We start from the raw sequence: 21,079 nt of genomic DNA, 5'->3' as shown, positions 1-21,079 counted from the left end.
TGCTCTCAATCTGGTAAAAAAGAATTGTGTAATTCACGACCCCTTGAATTCGTGATATTATTTTTCATTAATGAAGCTTGCTTTTGGTTAAAAAAAAAAAAAAAAGATTCAAAGTACTTTGGGTTAATGAGGTTTAAACAAAATGGAATGAGTTCTACATATAATACTAATAATATTAATTAGTACTCCGTATATTACAATAGAGTCCTCATCCTAGGCTTCGGGTTTCCATAGAGGTGGACCGGGGACCAACCTTAGGCAAATTATTATGTGAATTATATATGGTCCATGTTACGTTGATCATAATAAAAAGTACATGTTAATACATTAAAAGTATATTATTTGTGTACTGAATATACATTATATAAAATAATGTATTTTTAGTACTCAAATAATATATATATTTTTAATACAATACACATTTTTAATATATTAAAAATATATCATTTATGTACTGAAATGTACATTATTTGATATGGTCCATACAATAATGATTGAAATAAGAAATTCCAGGCTCATTACCATAGGCCAACGTAGGATGGTCCAGTCTTGAATTGACCATTGGCTCTTCTAGTTTGGTGAATTTTTTTAAAATCTTACCATTACATTTTTATTTATTATCTCTATATTGTTCACATCATGCATTCATTTTACCACACGTACCATTTACCCAATCACCTTATCTTAGCTTAGAAATTATTGTCTTTCATCAATAAGTGATAAGATTATATTAATAATGCATTCAATCTACTCCACCATTTACCCAATTCGATCACCTTATCTTAGATTAAATATCATTACCTTTCGTTAATAAGGGACAACCTTCATGAATTCAATCTATCACAACAATTATATCCAATCACCTAATCTGATTTAAGATTAGGAATCATTGTCTAATGTTCATGATTATATTGACAAGGTGTTCAAGCTATAGCTCCCATCAAACACAACAGCGTAACATTATAGAGTTTTTTTGCACTTATAGCAATGATAACTAACATAGACAGAAAATTAAAGGAGAGCAAGAATATAGAATTTATTTTTTCCTTAAACACTACAAAAATAAGAGAGGGGTGGGGGGAGGCAACATGATATATACATGTATGTATGAGTGCATGGTGCGTCATTAAACCAACAACTACAACCGTAGAGGGACCCTTTCTTCAAATGTATCATTCCATTATTGCACTCATCAATTCTCCCTCTATCACTTTCCTCCAGCCCCTCCTATATCCACTACGTACTAGATAGATAGATACCCATGGCTTACATACACACAGGGAGAAAGATATATATATATATATATATATATAGATGGACAGAGACACGCGGACAGAGAAAGGTTTAATCCCAGGTCCCCTACTACTTCGTTCTTAAGATCTTGCGAACGAGGTAAATTGTTAGAGATGTTTTAGTGAACGAGATGTTAGTTAGGGTTGGGCCCCCTTCCTAGGGTCTTGTATAGTATGAGATGATACCCGAATATGTTTTAGCGAGTCATCAGGGACGTGACCTAGAACTTGCTACACTTGTACTCGCAAGGGATCCAACTCCAAATCGTGTTATCAGCAAGAAATTAACAAATCCACCCTAACCTTGCTAAGACTTAATTACCTAACTCGATCGACCTTTGCATCATTGATTATGCTCGAGAAACAAGAGAGACAACAATAATAGGTGGAAAATGATGAGAATCTTTTTTATGTGTACATTTTTCCCAGCAAAATACTTTTTTTTTTTTGGTTGAAAACTTTTTCTAGCATTCATGAATAGGGCAAAGAAAGATATTGTTCTTCTTCCTTGGCCTATGTTTCTCTCTACGCCTTTGCCTTTTTCTCATCCATAGAAAGCTCCTCCATGACAAACACCCTCCTTGCCTGCTGCTCCTAACCTTCTCCTTCTCCTTCTCGGCTTTCGCTTTCTCTTCCAACTCATCTCTACCCGTGACCTCTTCTTCCTCTCTCGTCCCGCTTTTCAGTTCTTCTGTCGTCTATACATATTAAACGATAAACACATATCATGTTTCACTCATTATTATGCACTAATATAATTGTCTCATATGGAAATATGTAACATAAAGAACAATAATAATTAATTAGCTAAGTAGATGAGATTATGTTTGGGATTTTGTCTCTGTATACAAATTTGATATCAAATGAAGTGCATGCACAAGAAAAAGACATCTCCTTAGGAAACATGTTACATCGTTTTTTTGTCTTGGACTCACCTAAAAGGGAAAAATCAACCCCCCTTTCTTGAAAATGGGTTCAATTATTGCAAACAAATATATATTTATATAAACTTTTGAGTAAATAATAAACCACTTTCACAGAAAAATCAGGAATGACAAACATGCATGCCCACTAGAGCAAGTCATATGCATGTGCAGGGACCAATCATGAGTCCCCACCTGCTAGCTAGGCTATGAAGCCCATCCACCTTGCAATCCTCCACTCAATCAACCTGTCTTGAAAGTTCAGTTTCCCATGGAACATCCCATTCATCTATATCTTCCTCAATGCTTTAAACTCATAAATTTGATTCTCTTTAAATTTATGGATTAAACCATGTAATTTTCGCATGATTTGCATGCATGCAAATTGAATCTAGACCTTACGGACTAAGATCAAATCTAAACTAGTCTCATAGTTGTAGAGATATTATTTATATGTTGAATGCAATGAACTGATGGATGGAGATCGAATCTGAATTGGTTTCATAGTGGTGGAGATATCAGACTGCTGAAAATTATGAAATTTTCGACCACCTGAAAGTGATCTTAAATCAAGTTGAAAGCAAAAAGTGGTTGGAAATAGCAACAAACGTTTTTCCGAATACCAAAAGTGGTCGGAACAAGACTTTCGACTTGATTTAAAAGATTACTTTCAGGTGGTCAAAAATTCCATAATCAACCTTGACCTTACAGACTGAGATATCATATGCTGAATGCAATAAACTGATGGATTAAGATCGAATCTGAATTAGTTTCATAGTGATTTAAAAGCAATAAAAAAAAAAAAAAAAAAGTTGAAAGAAGCTTACCTCTTCTTCTTCTTCTTCTTGTTCTTCCTCAGATTTTGGTTTTGCACAGGAGGAAGGTGATTCACTGGCATGGCGGTTGATGGACCTTTCTTCAATGGAGGGAGTGGGTGCAGGGCTTGGACTGCTGCTTGAACCAAGGTCAGGTGGTGGTGGAGTGCTTTGAGTTCCCACATCTCTAGTCACGCCAATCTTCTTCTCTACAACCACAAATCCAAACAAATTAAAACATGGCGGAAAAAAGATCTGATCTGTTAGAAATTAAAAATCAAATTCAAACTTGCAGTCATGAAACAAGCTAAGAACATATATATATACCTTGGGTGGGAATGGGAGAGTGGGGTTGATTGATTTCAAGAGGAGGCGGCATGGGTGGCTTGGCCGGAGCCGCCGGTCTGGCCGGAAAAATGAGCGGCGCAGACATTGTAATCCGGCTGGTAAGCTGCCGGAATGATCTGCCGCTGAGCGTTTTTGCAGACAGGCATTCCATTGGCACTTCACCGGATAAGGGGTTGCATATATATTTCTCAGCTTCATCCCACTTCGAGTTCAAAGCCAATCCCTCCGGCGACATATATTCCCAGCTATACACCGTCTTAGCCTGCAAAGCTGCATTCAAAAAAAAAAATCACAAAATCTCTCAAAAACTGCATTTTTTTAGTGACTAGAAAAACAAACCCCATTCTTGAATTACCTACCTTTAAGGGCAGTGGTGAAAGAATACGTTGAAGGGTCAATTTCCTCTGCGAAAAATTAAACACCACAAAAAACAGTGAATCCCTGGCAAATTAAAAACAATATATATAATTAAAGAATGACGTACATATATATATATGTACCTTTCAAGTTGTATCCCGGAGACGAAGCAGTGCTGGAAATGGTGAGGTTTGATCTGAAAGACTTATTGGCATATTCTTCCCTGAAACTTGTGATGTAAGAAGCAGAAAACCTTCTGGAATTGGTGTTTTCGCGGGTGATTTTGGCCTTGAGACCCCAATCTGAGAAGTTGAACTCAGGTTGTTCTTCATCTTGTTGGTGGCGTCTGGAACCCAAAGAAGGTTGTTTCATGATTCTAGTACTCATGCATGCTAAGCTACAAAAATAGAAATGGGAAAATGGATGATTCGATCTGATCTTAGTTTAAATCAAAACTTTTGTTTCAAACGTAAGTAGTCTCTCATAGACTTGTCATTTTGAATGGTTAAAAAGAAGAGTGTCCGGTTACAGTATCCACAAAAAGATGCTCTCTCTCAACTGCACCTGTGGGCTGTGCCCAAAAACTGCCAAAATTACACTCAGAATTCAAAAAATTCAAATTTAAATTCCTCCAGGCTCCACCCTTCCCCTCCTCTCTCACAACTCCACCACCTCCCACAAAATAATAATAATAATAATAACAATAATAATAATAATAATAATAATAATAATATTATTATTATTATTATTATTATTATTATTATTATTATTAATTCATGTAACATTATTATAACCACGACGATGTCCAACCTCATATTAGGCCGGCCACCTAGCAATAGGCTGGGCCACTGTTTAGGTTGGTGTCACCTCATCCACTATAGAGGGATTTTATTTTTTTTTTTTTTATTATTATTATTATTATTATTATTATTATTGTTGTTGTTGTTGTTGTTGTTATTATTTACCATTTGACCCGAGTTTACATAATCAATTCTTGGTACAACCAAATAATTTATGAGTAGGGATAACCACATCCAAATTGGTCATGCAGTTAATTTGGTAATAAACACAGGATTATAAGTTTAATTTTCAAGAAATGAGCAGTTTATTGACCTTCTTAGTTTAAATCGGTCAGTTATGAACAATCTAAAATATTTATCTTTAGTCACACGGTGAGATTTACCCGTACACATCCTTGAGTAGGCTGCAACACATTTCACATGACATATCGTTATAGTTTTTCGATTAAGGTTGTTAGAGTATAGTTAGGCAAATTATGTTGTGCATCCCTGTGCACCATGCATGGTGCACACGGATGCAAAAACGGCGTCGTTTTGACTAAAAACGTGCGTCCCACTTAAAAAAATTCAGTTTCGATTCCCAACAACATTATGTTGTTCATTCATTCTGGGTTTTTAGTTATGAAATTATGGATATGTAGTTATGCAATTCTGGATTTATAGTTATGAAGTTATGGATGTATAGTTATGCAATTCTGGATGTATAGTTATGAAGTTATGGATGTGTAGTTATGCAATTCTGGATTTATAGTTATGAAGTTATGGATGTGTAGTTATGCAATTCTGGATTTATAGTTATGAAGTTATGGATGTGTAGTTATGCATGCAATTCTGGATTTATAGTTATGAAGTACGTTATGGATGTATAGTTATGCAATTCTGGATGTATAGTTATGAAGTTATGCATGTATAGTTATGCAATTCTGGATGTATAATTGAAGTTATGAATTTATTTTTAAGTCGACATCAAAACGACGTCGTTTTTGCATTTGTGTGCGCCATGCATGGTGCACATGGATGCATAGCATAACGCTCCGTATAGTTAAGTTGATTACCAAATCGAAGGAAAGGATTAATATATAGCCTACTATGAGTTGCAATGTGTGGGTTCAAATCCTATTAAAGATGGTATGAATTTGTCTTGTTATGATAACTTGAGTGATTCCTGTGATTTATTTCTCTACCAAAATTCTAATTCTAGGGTAAATGAGAATCTTTGAGTCTGGGACGCAAACCATGAAAACAAAAAGTATAAGGATGTGTTTGGTTCACGTATGAGAATTAGAATAAATGAGAATCAAATACTTGGTAATGATAATGAGTTTTGGTGAAAGTATTTTGCATGTTGGTAGTAGGATAGAATTGGAATGATTACCAATATGTTTGGTTATTTATGACCTTATAATGGAAATAAACTAATTAATAAAGGCTTTAAAAATACAAAAATACAAAAAATCAAGGCAATTGATCAATCATATTACCAATAAGATGGAATGATACCCATTTTTAATTAGAGATTGAGGTTTTTAGTTGATGGGGTAATCAAACTCCATAATTATATTTTAAATAAGAGTAAATACCCAAAATGGTCCATCGACTATAGCTAAATTCAAAAATTGGTCCTCAACTTTCAATTTCACCCAATTAAGTCCTTAACTTTGCAATTTTGACACGATTTGGTCCTCCATCTAATTGACCGTTTGTTGACCGTGACCGACGATCTCCAGAAGAACCTTCAGCTCTCGTCGGAGCACGTGGAGGCCTCCAGGATGACGTTGCACCGGTTCGGAAACATGTCGTCTTCTTCGCTCTGGTACGAATTCAACTACATTGAATCCAAAGGGAGGATGAAGAAGGTGACCGGGTTTGGTAGATTGCTTTCGACAGTGGATTCAAATGTAACAGTGCGGTCTGGAAATGCAACCGGAACCTTAAAAAACCGACGATGGACCATGAAATTACATATATATCCTCAAAAATCACAGTCAACAAACGGTTAAATAGACAGAGGACCAAATTGTGTTAAAATTACAAAGTTAAGGACTTAATTGGGTAAAATTGAAAGTTGATGACCAATTTGTGAATTTAGCTATAGTCGAGGGACCATTTTGAGTATTTACTCTTTAAATAAAAAAGTTATCAATCAAATACTAAATATGATTTTGATTCTCATTTTTAATGTGTAAACTTAAACACACCCTAATATGTTGAAGTGGGCATTGGAGCATTTTTGCAAGTAGGATGAGCAGTGTGAGGTCTAGTGTGATGAGTGGGTTTTCATGAAAAAAGATTAGTTAGTAATGACGTGTTGAGGTGAATGTAGTACCATTTATGGGCATAAAAATATGGCATAGTACCTAACAAAAAATGCTTTAATAATTGGCCTGTGATTCTGTGAAGTTATTATGACTGGTCCAGCAGAGCAGTGGGGCTTTGTTTTCTTGTTTCATTCTCCAGTTTACTCATGGCCCCTCCAATGTCTTATAACACAATGGTCCTTCATATATAGCTTGGAATTTGATGTTGATTCACCAATATCAACCACTATTATTATTATCCCTTATTATTAATTCTATATTACTTTTCATCCTTCCACTGTTACTTTCTATAGTTTTTGAGTTCAAAATTAATGATATTTGATTACTATCACAACGCATATGACAAGACATTTTAATTCCTGAATTGAGGTCTTGTGAAAGACTTACCGAATGATATTAAGCTAAACCTAGCAGGTGATAATGTCCATGAGAAAATCACATTTTGTTTTGTTAGTTGTTTTTTTTCCCTCCCTTATATACAGACGCACATTGGTGTGAGAATCGATCGATGCCTACGAGAAAACCGAGAACTCATCTTAATTGTCGATCTAGGAAAATAAATGGCTCTGAAATAGGAGGAATGCAGTGGTAATTTGGTACTTATTACGAACTTTGAGTATACTGAGCAATACTAAAAGGGCATTCAATGATATGTAAAAGCACAACCGCGTGGTGAACTTTTACATATAATCGAGTGTATTTTGTAGCTTTATGTGGTTCATTTTTAGAGTTGTAGTTTGAATGCATTTCTACATATCAATAGATGCACTTTGTACTGTTACTGGGTTAGGTAGTGTACATTCACATTTGAGCACTCATTCTCATGGAGTACAGTTAACCATAAAAGACTAAATTCGGTAAATTTTAAATAAGTAAAAAAACACACACACAAACGACAAGAGACACAAGTTTCATCTCTACTAATATGCAAACATGGTAGTAGAATTCTTGTATTTTAACCTTGTCTTTAACCTCAATAAGTATGACCTTAACCAATAATATAAAAAGGTAATGAGCATGCATAAAACCCAAGTTTAAAACTAAAGTAATCATGGTAAATTTGTGGGGATTGATGATATGATGGTGCTAAATAAGAATATTTCGAATTTGTTTCCAATTAGAAGAGTACACGTGTAATGAAGCAAATCCAGATAATCATACGTCTGTGAAGATATGGGATATTTCAAGTGGATGAAAGTTTTCCTCAGTGTTGGGTTATTTTCAGTGTGGGCTGGAAAGATTTCATTGAAAGGGAAAGGGAGGGAAGAGAGTGAGTGGATGAAATTAATGCTAAAATTGCATTTTAATTTTTAAAATTTAATCCCTCGATTGTTACCAACATTATCAATCTGATCTCTCACTCAATGGTAAAGTGAATAGAATGCTAATGACATGTTATTTGAAGGTTTAGATTAAGGAACTAAATTTTCACTATATAAAATGGACTAAATTATACAAGGGTAATAGTAATTTCACGCATGTTATTTGTAATAACATTTTTTGTCCTTTAATTAATTGTACCTTCACCACTTTTTGTGCAAAGTGACTTTTTCCGTTCTTGAACTTTGATTAGAATAACCACAATAGTTAATTTTTTTTCACTACAACATACCCAACATTCTCTCCTATACTCTCTTCCCTCCACCTCACCCAAAAACTCACAAAAAAGTTACCAGTGTGAATGCTCTTAGGTTGAATTAAAAACAACTAATTTGAACAATTGAAAAACAGGGAAAAAGAAAACTTTGTAGACAATATAGCAGGAGTGTTTGCTAAATAGTTGTTAGTTGATTGAGTTAGTGAGTTTAACTAGTTGATAGCATTAGCTGATTGTAGAAAAATGTTCAATAAATTAACTGTTAATTGATAGCTGATTACATGCAAAATAATTTTCTCAAAAAGCTTATCGAAAAAGCTACTTTTAGCAACTTTTTGATTTTAGCATTTCGGAACAATAAGTTGTTACAAAAAACTAATTAATCAAACACTCATATTGATTGTTTAACCAAATCAAACAACTAATAGTGTGATCAAATAAGCCAAAATTGACTGATAAGCTAACAATGTTACTAAACAGGCCACCATGTAATAATTAAGGAATCAAAAGTGAGATTTTCTAGAGTAGAAATATAGAAGTAAAGAAAGAATGGTTAGGAGAGGGGAGCATGTGCAGCAGCATGTGGAGAAGTCATTAGTCATGATCAATGGCCCTAGGGACCCCTACACTCTCTTGTTCAAGGGAACATATTGTTAGTTTGTGACCATCTTCCTCCAAAGTATGTATGCAGAGTTGGTGGTAATGGCAGCGGATAGACTCTGCTGCTCTTTCACCTTTTTGTCTCTTTGAATCACTTTGGCCTTTTCAATCCAATTTCATTGTCCTATGCTACAATATATACATCATGCCAAACACAAAAGGAGAGTACATTTGTGAATTTGCACTTTAAGCTTTTATGCTTATCACTTTACTAGAAACACAAATAATTATAACCCATGGAACATGAGAATGAACAAGAAACGAAACGCGAAATCGCCAACCCTAATCAATAGACAAAAAGATAAATTCAAGAAAATCAAATAGGATGCACAAGTAACAGTTTCAGGATGCCTAGATCTGTGGCCACTGTTGGTCTACTGTGAAAAAAGTTGTTCTACTGTTAAATAAAGGCAAAGTGGACAGAGCTACCCCCACCAAATTGAACTTTTACTGGGCAATACCCAAGAAACTGAAACTCCAATGTTAGACCAGCAATTTCAAAAAGTAATTTCACATTTTGAAGTTAAATCTGAGAATGTGACAGAAGGAATCCAGTACAGATAACAAGATAGACAGAACATGATTAGTATGGGATGCAAACAAAAATATATTCATGGAATAGGAAATGGATATTTATGTTAGGTTTATCTGAGAATGTAAGGGCAATATATGGAAACAAAGCGTTCACCCAAATTCTTATCGTTAGTCCTTCTGTATGGATCAACAAATACCAGGAAGACAAGAAGAAATGATCGTCTACTAGCTAGCAATGTCCTCCCTGGTTTTCAGCACCATCGGGGCTTAGTACACACACATGGAATGGGAGCCACCACTCTCCAGTCTCAAAATCAAAGAGTATCCAACAATATGGTAAGAGAGGACCACTTGTACACCATGGATGGATGCCGAAATAATCCCTCATCCAACTTGGAGAACTGACGTGAAGGACTCCAATGGGTATGTGTGAACCACCAATAGTTGCATGGCTTACATGATTACCGCCCATTTTTGTCCTGCAGTTAAATGAACAAGATTGTGCAACATGCTGCCATGGATTGCTGAAAGAATAGACCTCCACTATATTAAGATCCTTTGGCAGCATTCCTACAAAGAATCCAAACATGAGATTAAACAAATATGTTGAGAGTTTTGCTAGCAAACTCTAATGCACAAGCACTAGTTATCAGAGACACATAACAGAGATGGATAGCTACAAGCACAAGGATGATTTGCCATTTCACAGCATTCCATTGGAGAACCAAAACATTGAGGTTTGTTAAGAGTCCACGTTGAAAAAAATAAAAGAGAACATATGAGTTTATAAGTTTATGGGTTAGATTAACTAATTGATTGGATTCAATATTTTAGTGTGGTTTGGCCCATATGCATTATAGCCCATTTGGGTAACCTTGGCCCAATCTTATAGATTGTATCATGGAATCAGAATATCTATTCGGTCCACTTTGTGTTCACCCGGTTGTCTACCCGTGGTATTGGTGGCGTCCAAGCTTTCGTTTCAAGATAAGGGTCCAATCCCAAGCCCGCATTTTCGGTCCACTTTGGTGGCTTTCTTTCAGGGGAGGATACAATCCAATTTCAGGTGGTCAACCTGTTAGATTCAAAATGACTCAGTTGTCCACTCGAAGGGGAGTGTTAAGAGTCTCACATTGAAAAAATAAAAAAATAAGAGAACATACATGTTTATAAAGCCATGGGTTAGACTCGCTAATTGATTAGATTCAATCTTTTAGTGTGTTTTGATCCATGTGCATTATAGCCCACTTGAGTGACCTTGGCCCAATCTTAGATTGTAAGAAGATTAAAAAAAATATGTTAGAGAGTTGTGCTAGCAAAGTCTAGTACAAAAGTGTTTCCAATCAGTCACATTGCATATCAGATAGCTATAATGCAAACTACATGCATGAGGGTATTTTGCCAAATGGCTTAAAAGAAAACCGAGTAAATACATTTAAAACAAAAATTAAAATATAAAAGAAAAGCAGAATAGAAAAACGGAAGATATAGTAAGTATCTGCAAAGTCTATTTCAAGGAGCTCCTTGCATATATTGTGATGGATCTCAGCGTTGCACTATGCTTAATTCCCTGTAAGTTAAGCACGCTTAACCACGGAGTTCTTAGGCTATCTGGTTGTCATATCCTACTTAAAAACAATTGGTGATAAGTAGGTGAATATTAAACATTTAACCACATCCCTCCATAGTAAGTCACAACGCCACAACTCGAATCGAGCAAGGGCTGAACTCGGCCAACCTGGCCGACGCACAACAAATCAAACTTGTCAAAGCGCAAAAGCGACACGAGCGACACCGTATCGCCTAGCCTTGGCGAGTCGCACCGCCATGAGGTAGCGCGCGCCTAAGCGCTTTTTTCAGTGAAAGCAGTGAAGCGGAAAAAGGCGCTGCTTTATCATGTGAAAGTCAATGGTCATAAGTTATTAAAAAAAAAAAAAAAAACCTACGCTAATATCGCGACTAGAGAGCAGAGTCGCAGACAAACTCACAAACCCTCATCGCCACTTCTATTCTCTACCTCTCTCTACGCGACTCCGACCGTGGACCATCATAGCTAGCCGACTCCGACCGCCTCTCCCTGCTCGCTGCTCGCCGACTGCGAACCCCAACTTGCTGTCCTCCTCCTCGCCGTCCAGCTTACCGTCATCCTCCTCGCCGTTCACTTCTTTTTTTTTTTTTTTTTTCATTTCCACTTCCGTAAAGAAGGAAGATACTTAGATACATATGTTATATACTTATATTTGAGTTGAAGCCTTGACTTACTGGCTTATAACTTATTATTGAATGGTTGATTGTTGAAGGCACTTAGAGGAGTGTTAGACTGTTAGCTGACTTAGCTCATTTGATAATTTTTTTTTTTAATAAATGATAATAAAATTAAGAGATTAAGTTAATAAGTTTAGAAAATTACAAGACTTTGAAATTTTGTAGGTGAATATTATCATTTATAATAATGTCTAATTCAAGAAATCAAGATCTTGGATGGGATCATGGTACACCGGTTTACGTTGCAAGTATTGCGAAAAAGTAACGAAGGGTGGTATTTATAGGCATAAATTGCATCTTGTGGGAGGAAATAGAAATGTTGCTGCATGTACAAAATGTCCTCAAGTTGTTAAAGATGCAATGAGAGACTTTATGCTAAGTAAGAAGCAAAGAAAGGAGGAGGTGAGTTCAACAGCGACAATGGGTGTTCCTTCAAACTTTGATGAAGAAGGCGTTGGGAGGTATGAATTTCCCGGAGGTGGCGGGAAATCCGGGGATGGGATGTAGTTTGGAATTTTCTAACAAATCAATTAAAGGTTCCATGGATTTGTATTTTAATAAAAAGGAGCACCAAAGTTTGAAAAGGTCAAAAGGCGGTGAGCAAGTAACATTGGAGGCATGCAAGGAGTTGAGGGAGAGGGCTATGGTGCAATTTTCATGGTGGATGTATGAGGTCGGACTACCATTTAATTGTGTTCAATACGCTAAAAGCTTACAAGGCTTTATTGAGTGTGTTGCACAACATGGACAGGGAATGAAGCCACCTTCCTATCATGAAGTTAAAGTGCCATATCTTAAGAAGCAGGTTGAGCATGTTAAGGAGTTGTTCAAGCCACATGAGGAGATATGCAATGCATATGGTTGTTCTTTGATGATGGACAAGTGGACAGATAGGAGAGGTTGTGCATTTATAAATATCCTAGTTAATTGTTCACTAGGATCGTATTTCCTCGAGTCGGTAGATGTTAACAAGGACACGATGGATGCTAACAAAATGCTTGACCACTTTGATACTTTTGTCAATCAAGTGGAGAAGGATAAAGTTGTGCAAGTCATATTAATTCTATACATAATTTAGGAAAGGATTTAATGGAGTGGCACCCGACTTTGTATTGGACACCATGTGCTGCCCATTGCATCAATTTGATGTTTAAAGACATCTTTGAGATTCGTCATTTTGCAATGGCGTACAAGCGGCCTTTAAAATTGTCAGTGTATATCCATTCGAAGACAAAGCTTTTGAATTGGTTGAGGAAGTATACCGAGAAACGTGATTTGGTCAAATTTGCTAAGACTCAGTTTGCTACAGCATTCTTGACATTCAAGAGGCTTCACGAGCAGAAGAACAATTTGAGGAAATTGTTCAACTCAGAAGAATTCCTCACTAGCTCTTACTTCAAAGAAGATGCCGGAAAATAGTGTTCTAGAATTGTGCAAATGCCAAACTTTTGGAATACAATTCTAGAGGCACTTAAAATAGGCGGTCCATTGATTAGCACCCTTCAATTAGCTGATGGGGATGTTAAGCCATCAATGCGCTATATTTATCATGCGATGGCGATCACAAAGCAAGCAATTGAAAAAGCCTTCAACAACAACTCAAGCAAGTACAAGAAGGTATTTGATATCATAGACAAAAGGTGAACTACCCAGCTCGGTCAACCATTGCACGCAGCTACGTATTACTTGAATCCATATTACTTCCGGTATAGGGGTGAGCCACAAGTTTCTCCTACAATTCATTTGGAAGAAGTTGTTGCTGGCTTTTATTCTTGTTTGGAGGGAGGTTGGTTTGAGATCAAGAGTTGCATGACAAAATTACCGAGGAAGTATCTTTGTGGAAAATTGGGCATGGTTTATTTGGCTTGCCAATTGCCAAGAAGCAACACGGTTCTATAGCTCCAGGTTCTTACTTTTTAGACAATTTAACTTACAATTTTTATTTATAATCAAACTTTGAATAATTTTCAAATTTTAGAGTTGATTGGTGGTTCAACTCCCCATTTGAAAGAATTCGCAATTAAGCTTTTGTCTCACGACTAGTGCGTCTGGATGTGAACGGAACTGGAGTGTCTTTGAGCATGTAAGTTAGTCAATTTAGAAGTAATTAGCAATTATAACATATTTATGCACTAATTCATTTTAAATATTCCAGTTGCATTCAAAAAGGAGGAGTCGCCTTGAACACATGCACCTTAATGATTTGGTTTTCATTAAGTATAATAGGGCATCGAGGCGACGATGGGAAATGCGGGATACCATTGATCCAATTAGTTTGGATCAAATTGATTTTGCCAATGAGTGGTTGACAGGTACCCCGGAGGATGCAAATGAGGAGTTGGTGTTTGGTGATGGGGATGGCTTCACTTGGGGTGACATTGCTAAATTTTCGGGTGCAAATGGAACTCCTTATTCTCTTAGGCATGCTTCAAAAGGAAAAGAGAAGGTTGGGAGTTCAACTTCAAGGTCTAAGGGAAAGGAAAAGGTTTCCCAATATAGACTAGTGAATGAAGATGAAGATGATGAAGATGAGGAAGAAGCATGCGAGGATGATGGAGTTATGCAATTTGACAATTTGGATTTGTGTGATGAAGATGAGTTTGATATAGAAGATTGAATGACTTTTGAATGATTGTGTTATGACTTTATGATATTGTGTTGTTATGATGTTGTGACTTTAAGAGTTAATTTTTATGTTATTTTGCATAATTATTAGAATATTTGGAGTTTTTGACTATATATATATATATATATATATATATATATATATATATATATATTTAAAACGTCGCTTTTCATGAAAAAGCGACACTTCGCTTTGCGCTTTAAAGCAAAGCCTGCCCTTGTCGCTTTAGTGCGCTTTTTCGCTTTAAAAAGTTTGCAACAAATTGATTTTGGCTTCTTTAACTAGGATGGCAAAGGGTCGAAGTACCATATATCACCATCCGACCATGTATCTATCCACCTTTTGTGATGTTTTAAAACCCAAATTCAGCACCCTTTTATGGTGATGGATAAATTTTAATTGGTGCAACTCTAACAAAAAATGTATTTGGCTGAACTCAAAAAGGTCAAATATAATCTAAAACAAGCACGGTTATTAGTCACTACCAAAAACAAAAAAATAAAAACCACTGTGGAAAGCAGTAGAGTTAGCACAGCACCTACTATTTTTGTTAAAACATTCCAAAATCTTTAATCTGCATTGATTCATTGTAATCATGTTTAATGTTGGCATTAAACATCCACTGAATTTGGTTTATGGTCACTTCTTTGGGACATACAGAAAAGAATGACTGATACAAATGGAAATGCTGATGCAGGATGCTCAAAACAGTCAAAGCAGATGCCATTTTCAGATTCAGTTTACTCTTACTATTGCAATTTTAGAATATTTAGTATGCATTCACTTTGGTAAAACCATGCAAAACCTTAAGTAAATTCCACTTCGGTACCCATGTGCTCCTTAAGCTTCATGTTTGTCCTTTAGTTTGTGTCAGAGACTACCAAAAGTGGAGTGTATTCCAAGACCACCAAGAATTATATATCACAGATGACATTATGAGTTCAGGATCATACTTACTTTAAGAGCTTAGCGTCCTTGGAGTCATATGCATCATTAGATATATATAAGAGAGATGAAGCTCAAGGCTACAAGAAAGAAAAGAAAACATAATTAACCATGAAGGCCGTGTACCATAACCTAACTTTTGTTTGATGTTATTCTTGAAAAACTTACCATCTAACAAAATATGCCCAGCAAAATCTTTCAATCACCAAAACGCCACTTTGAAGCACAAATCACCTACAAAACAAAAACAACATTAACTTTTTAAGGGACTTAAAAGATGTAGCAGATTAGCATTTACCAAGAGAGCACTTCAGGTGTTATGCGTTCATAAGTAACAAAACCAAACAACTATTCCGTCTAAAGTTTTTTATGTATGCAGTTGTGGTGAAATCAACAAAAAATTTCATGAACATCAAATAGTAATGTGTGTGTGAACTCACCAAATCCACTGAGAGAACAATTATGCACAGTTAAGAAATTGCATATACAAACATGCTTCCTGCAAATAAAACAGCACAAGTTATTGAAGAGAAAAGACATATTATCAATGTTTACATCAAATAGTAATTGTTCCTTCTCTTATTTATGGTTTTTGGTACAAATCATCAATGCATCAGTACAGCTACCCAACCCAGCCTAAAAAGGGAGAAATATGGGGCAGGGGTATGAAAGTTTCATTCATCCACAGCATACCTTGTCCAAGTAGCATAACTGAATTTGCAGTCACAGGTGCTATTTCTTGGATTGTTTCACTGGAAAATATGGCTTGCGGAACTACAAAAATGATTGGACAAGAAGAATAAGTGCTGTACCTCTCAGCATCCAAAACAAAATGCAGCAAAAACATAAGGTGATTTGATGATCACAAATTCATTTCTTAATAGTGGTATGAACTAATTTCTTAAGGCTACAGGTTAAAAGCAACCTAAGAGAAGTTTAATTACGTAAAGATAAATGCTGATCATATGAAAGTAAATTACACTAGGCCACCAGCAAATAAAAATTTCCCCTATGAAATCTCAGGAAACCAATAGCCAAGCAGGGAATTTGAATGTATCTCAAAACAACTCCATTAACTGCATTACCAACACAGAAAGGAAAACACCAAACTGAGACAAGCACATTCATGCATATAATTATTACACAATAATATACTCTATGGACCTAAGTAGTCACAAACACCAGTAAGACATTCATAGTCTTCCCCACAAATTTTTACAATATTTTTAAGTAGATGCAGAACAAATGCTAAACCGATTAATACAAGTCAAAAGTATCATAAATGGCAATTAAAACTGATCCATGCAGAAATATTTGTGACAAACGAGGAAAAAAATGCAAATGGGAAAAAAAGGACATCAACAACCAAAGTCCCAATAAACCCTCATGGTAAGGAAATATTTATTTGCATAAAAAGCCAAAGGTGAGTCAATAGAGAATTTTAACAGACACTATGTACAAAGGAAAACTCCTTATTGAAATCAAAGAAACATAGCAAGATGTGATTATTTAACCTGAAGTTTGCAATAGCCTTTCATCAGTCTCTTTGTTTTCTGTTTCACTAACAGAACTTTCTATATCAGTAACTGCCATCACATGCATACTGTGGAGCCCATCTGACAACCAAACAGCTTGCACTCCTGCAAGATGGGATTTTTCTATTTTTAAATTGAGGTTTGGTATTCAATAAATTTTCAGTTCCCAACTATAATAAATAGCTAGAAGACAACTTCTACTGTTATAAAATATCATTATTAACTAGCATAAGTTGCTAGAACAGTTTCATATAACTGGAAGATGTATGTTTCAATTTTTCATAGCAAAGTTAAAACACAGAATTTGGGAAGGAAAGGAGAGATAGTAAGTATACTTGTTGAATTATCAGGAAGAACAGCCATCTTTTGGACACTCATGGTGTGATTCAACTGCTTCATGTGACCATTGATCTCAGAACTAGGGGCAGAATTGGCAAGGCATAAGATGTGCAACTTCCCAACAGAGTCCAATATCAGAAACTTCCTTGAAGATAAGGCCTGGATGGTTATAGCCTTGACCGATCTTATAGGCACTTTAACTGATTCAAAGTTGTCTACCTTGTGATTGAATGCTATGTAACTTGCACCCCATTCTCTAGAATCTTGTCTCAATTTGATAGACCTCAACTTTACTGCAAGTAATATCACATAACATAATTAGCAGCTCTAGGCAATGGAAAAGTGAGTTTCAAATATCTTAACATCACATCTAGCTAAAAGTGTCTCATAGAACAATAACTTCAGGATAAAAATAAAAATAATAGAAAATAAAAGGCCAACAAGTCTATAGTATTGTGAAATTGTTGATTCTCTAGAGCTCAATGTTGTGTTAATTATTAAATGGCCAAATTCTCTAATGCTCCTTCAAACAAGTGACCCTTAGTTATATAGGAAACATTATGCTAACAGTTAATGTACCCAAACATTCTATGTTGAACTTGAAAGATGTAATCAGTACATCATGCACCTAGGCTTCCAAAACTTGGTGCACCAAATGTTGATGCAAACATTCACACTAAATAAACACATAATTTGTTCCAAAAGAACAGCCTTCATGTTCAGTTTAGTTATACTGCATGTTCACTTGACATATAATATGAAGATATTTTACAAGTCAAATGAACATATAATGCAATCTAAATGAATATGAGATCATTTCGATGAACCAGATGTTGATGATATCTGATATGTCAAATGGGTGCACAACACGGATATTTTATAACCAAATTCAGCTTAAACCGGTACATGCAAAGAAAGATAAGTGACTGGCTATTGCAAATACAAAGTAGAATGCTACAAATATCTCTCTAGTATATGACAAGATCTTATACAGTAATTATTATCATAAGTAAGAAGCCCAATATGGTAAGATATTATTCTTATTATTACTACTTTTACAAAATTGTATCTGCACTATAATGCATTTGCTTGTGTTTTGAAGAAGAATATTGCATTTTCTTTTAAACAATCCAAGTGTAACTTTTGCTTATGAGAGCCATGATTAATTGAGTCCATAACAAACAAACAGGTAAGGCAGCTTATGCAGAAGAAGCTGTCTTAAATAGGTTAAGTAATTTACTCACCAGACTCAGAATGCTGATCACTTTTCTCATTCAAATGACTATTTGAAGGCAATTTCAATTCTGATTGACTACCCACAATTTTGCCTCTATAGCTGAAGAAAATCTTTGAATCCACTCCATTAATCATCCCATTTTGCAAATTCTGCCTTTTATTGTCCATCTTATTATCTGGTTCCAATGCATTAGTAGCATTCTTTTGACTAGTGCCCTTGTTGTTCTTAGCTCTCCCTTTAACCAGGGGCCGTAAAGGTAGAACCCTAACCCCATTCTCTTCCCCCAGAATCAAGAATCCGAACGAAAGACTCATTGAAAAAACTGGAGTAGAGCAATCAATCACAGCACACTTCATCAATTTCACCTCCTCATGTCCGAGGTGCTTCACGGAAAAAACCCAAACCTTTGCATTCGAAATCGAGTACATTGCAAACACGTTGACTGATCCAGCCAATTTCACCGAAACCCCATGACTAACCCCAAAAACAACCCCGAATTTGCTCGCTTCCGATTTAAGATCACTGTGATTGCACACAACTCTGGCTCTGGCGAAGCCTTTCCTCGCGGGGGTGAGGATATAAAACCGGAGCAGGACGGCGGAGCCGCCGGAAAGAGGCGAGGAGGCGACGAAGAGTGAATTAGGGTTGGGGGTGGCGTCGCGCAGGACGAGGAAAGTGGCGGAGGAGATCGGCGGCGGGACTAGGGTTTGCGGAGGCGGGAAAGCAAAATGGGGGGAAGGGGGAGACAAGGGCGAGAAAGACGGGTAAAGAGAGACGGAGGAATCGGAGTGATAGAGCGCTAGCGAGAGAAAAGTAGGGTCGAAGAGGAGAGAGGTGATGTGAGGAGGAGAAGAGAGAGAGAGAGAAAGAGGCGGCGGCTTGGGAAAGCTGAGCTGACGAGCTTCAACGACAGCTACCATTCTATCTCCGGGGAATCGAAGAAGAATGAATGGGAGTGGTTGTGGGTGGGTATCAAACCCCGGATTCGGGTCCGGTTTGGTTCCGACGATTCCGAACCAGGTTTTTCGCCGTTGGTAGTTGCTAGGCCTATGCTGTTAGGGACGCCATTGAATGTGGAGAAACGATCCAACACAACATCCGACGACCCGATTTGTGTTTTATGGGTTTGGCGGGGGTTGTGTGTTCTTGAAATCTTGGCAACTGGTTTTATGTCGCCGTTGAAACCCTCGGCCTCGGAGGTTTGATGTGAGTTGGACACTTTGACTTTCGTACTAATCCGGATTCGTTGACGACGCGCGTGTCGTTCGTTTTAAGCATGTTTCCTTTTCCCAATCAATTTCATAAAAGGAAAATAATACTTTTCATCTCTAAGTTATAGGGTAATAGGAATTCGTTTTTAAGTGGGTGTTTGGTTCAAATTATATAACATAACCAAAAGAATGTGACATTTAAAAGCTAACATTTTTATGTTTGGTTCATATTATCTTAGGGAATCTAACACTCCCTCCACATAGAATTTTTTTTAAAAAAATGTGATTCCCTTACATTTCTTAGATTATGTAAGATAACCTTGGATATTTATACATTTTGCCATTTTAACCAAATACAGGAATCTAACATTCCAGTAATCTCACATTCACAGCAATCTAACATTCCCTAAGGTAATCTAACATTACGTGAACCAAACAGCCCCTAAGTGTTGGTCATACTCATTTTTCGTCTCTAAATTATTATTAGCGTTGCACTTTTCGTCCCTAAGTTATAAGGTAATTGTATTCGTCCCTAAATGTTGGTCATGTTCACTTTTCGTCCATAAGTTATCATTATTGACGTTGCACTTTTAAAATTGCAAATTTCGTCCCTAATCACTACTACATAAATGGTACTAGTTTTTTACGCGCATTGCGCGATTAGGATAATGCCCAATATTTTTTTTTTTAAATAAGTACTTTAAAGTATATTAAGGCAGGATTATATTGAAATTGTTCATGCATAGATAATTGAAGGTTGAATTTGCGCATTTAAATAGGTAATTCTTCTCCAAAAGGTTGAGTCTCCAACCCCAAGGGCCCCCCACACTCCGACCTGACAGAGCATTGTGGACAAGGAATCTGCCCACTTTAGACATAATTCCCGCACTGCCGCCGCCGAGGTTCAAAACCATTGAGCTAAGCCGGTGCAGGTTAAATAGGTAATTCTAAGTTTACAAATGCAAGATTGATTATAATTGTCAATAAAATAATTGTATAGGTATGGTTGAAACCAAATACGGGACATAAGGGAGAACAAATAAAAATTAGGGCATAAAATATTAAATATATACTAATATTGTTTGAGGAGATTCCGACATTAGGATTTGTGGTTAAGTTCTATTAAGACTTTAATATTAGAATTAGATTAATGGTGTAGTTATAATTCTATATTAGACTTTAATATTAGAATTAGACTAACGGTGAATTAACGGAAAAATTAAATGGATAATCATATAATTAAGGATAAATTAGAAAATCTTAAAAGAAAAAAGTTA

General features: G+C 36.1%; 2 protein-coding genes across 3 annotated transcripts; both read right to left on the bottom strand.

Annotated features, from left to right (window-relative positions):
- Positions 1-1,542: 1,542 nt before the first annotated feature.
- Positions 1,543-4,406, bottom strand: LOC109168505 (junctional sarcoplasmic reticulum protein 1-like). Its single transcript, XM_019317542.1, has 5 exons — positions 3,879-4,406; positions 3,738-3,782; positions 3,358-3,648; positions 3,043-3,239; positions 1,543-1,990 (listed from the first exon to the last, which is right to left on the bottom strand). The coding sequence occupies exons 1-5, from the start codon at positions 4,120-4,122 to the stop codon at positions 1,757-1,759; spliced, it is 1,011 nt and encodes a 336-aa protein (XP_019173087.1). The 5' UTR covers positions 4,123-4,406; the 3' UTR covers positions 1,543-1,756.
- A 5,174-nt stretch (positions 4,407-9,580) lies between these two features.
- On the bottom strand, positions 9,581-19,813 carry LOC109168504. 2 transcript variants are annotated; one of them, XM_019317540.1, is made up of 8 exons: positions 18,599-19,813; positions 17,351-17,647; positions 16,995-17,120; positions 16,174-16,254; positions 15,921-15,979; positions 15,649-15,714; positions 15,489-15,560; positions 9,581-10,214 (listed from the first exon to the last, which is right to left on the bottom strand). In XM_019317540.1, the coding sequence occupies exons 1-5, from the start codon at positions 19,509-19,511 to the stop codon at positions 15,951-15,953; spliced, it is 1,446 nt and encodes a 481-aa protein (XP_019173085.1). In that variant the 5' UTR covers positions 19,512-19,813; the 3' UTR covers positions 9,581-10,214; positions 15,489-15,560; positions 15,649-15,714; positions 15,921-15,950. The 2 variants fall into 2 exon arrangements, with proteins under 2 accessions (XP_019173085.1, XP_019173084.1); XM_019317539.1 differs by having other exon boundaries at positions 15,493-15,560.
- Between the last annotated feature and the right edge of the window lie 1,266 nt (positions 19,814-21,079).

Source organism: Ipomoea nil, unplaced genomic scaffold (genome assembly GCF_001879475.1).
Source record: "Ipomoea nil cultivar Tokyo-kokei standard unplaced genomic scaffold, Asagao_1.1 scaffold3199, whole genome shotgun sequence".
Taxonomy (NCBI): Eukaryota; Viridiplantae; Streptophyta; class Magnoliopsida; order Solanales; family Convolvulaceae; genus Ipomoea; species Ipomoea nil.
The sequence above is the reverse complement of the archived record's forward strand: the minus strand, read 5'-3'. Positions and strand labels throughout refer to the sequence as shown.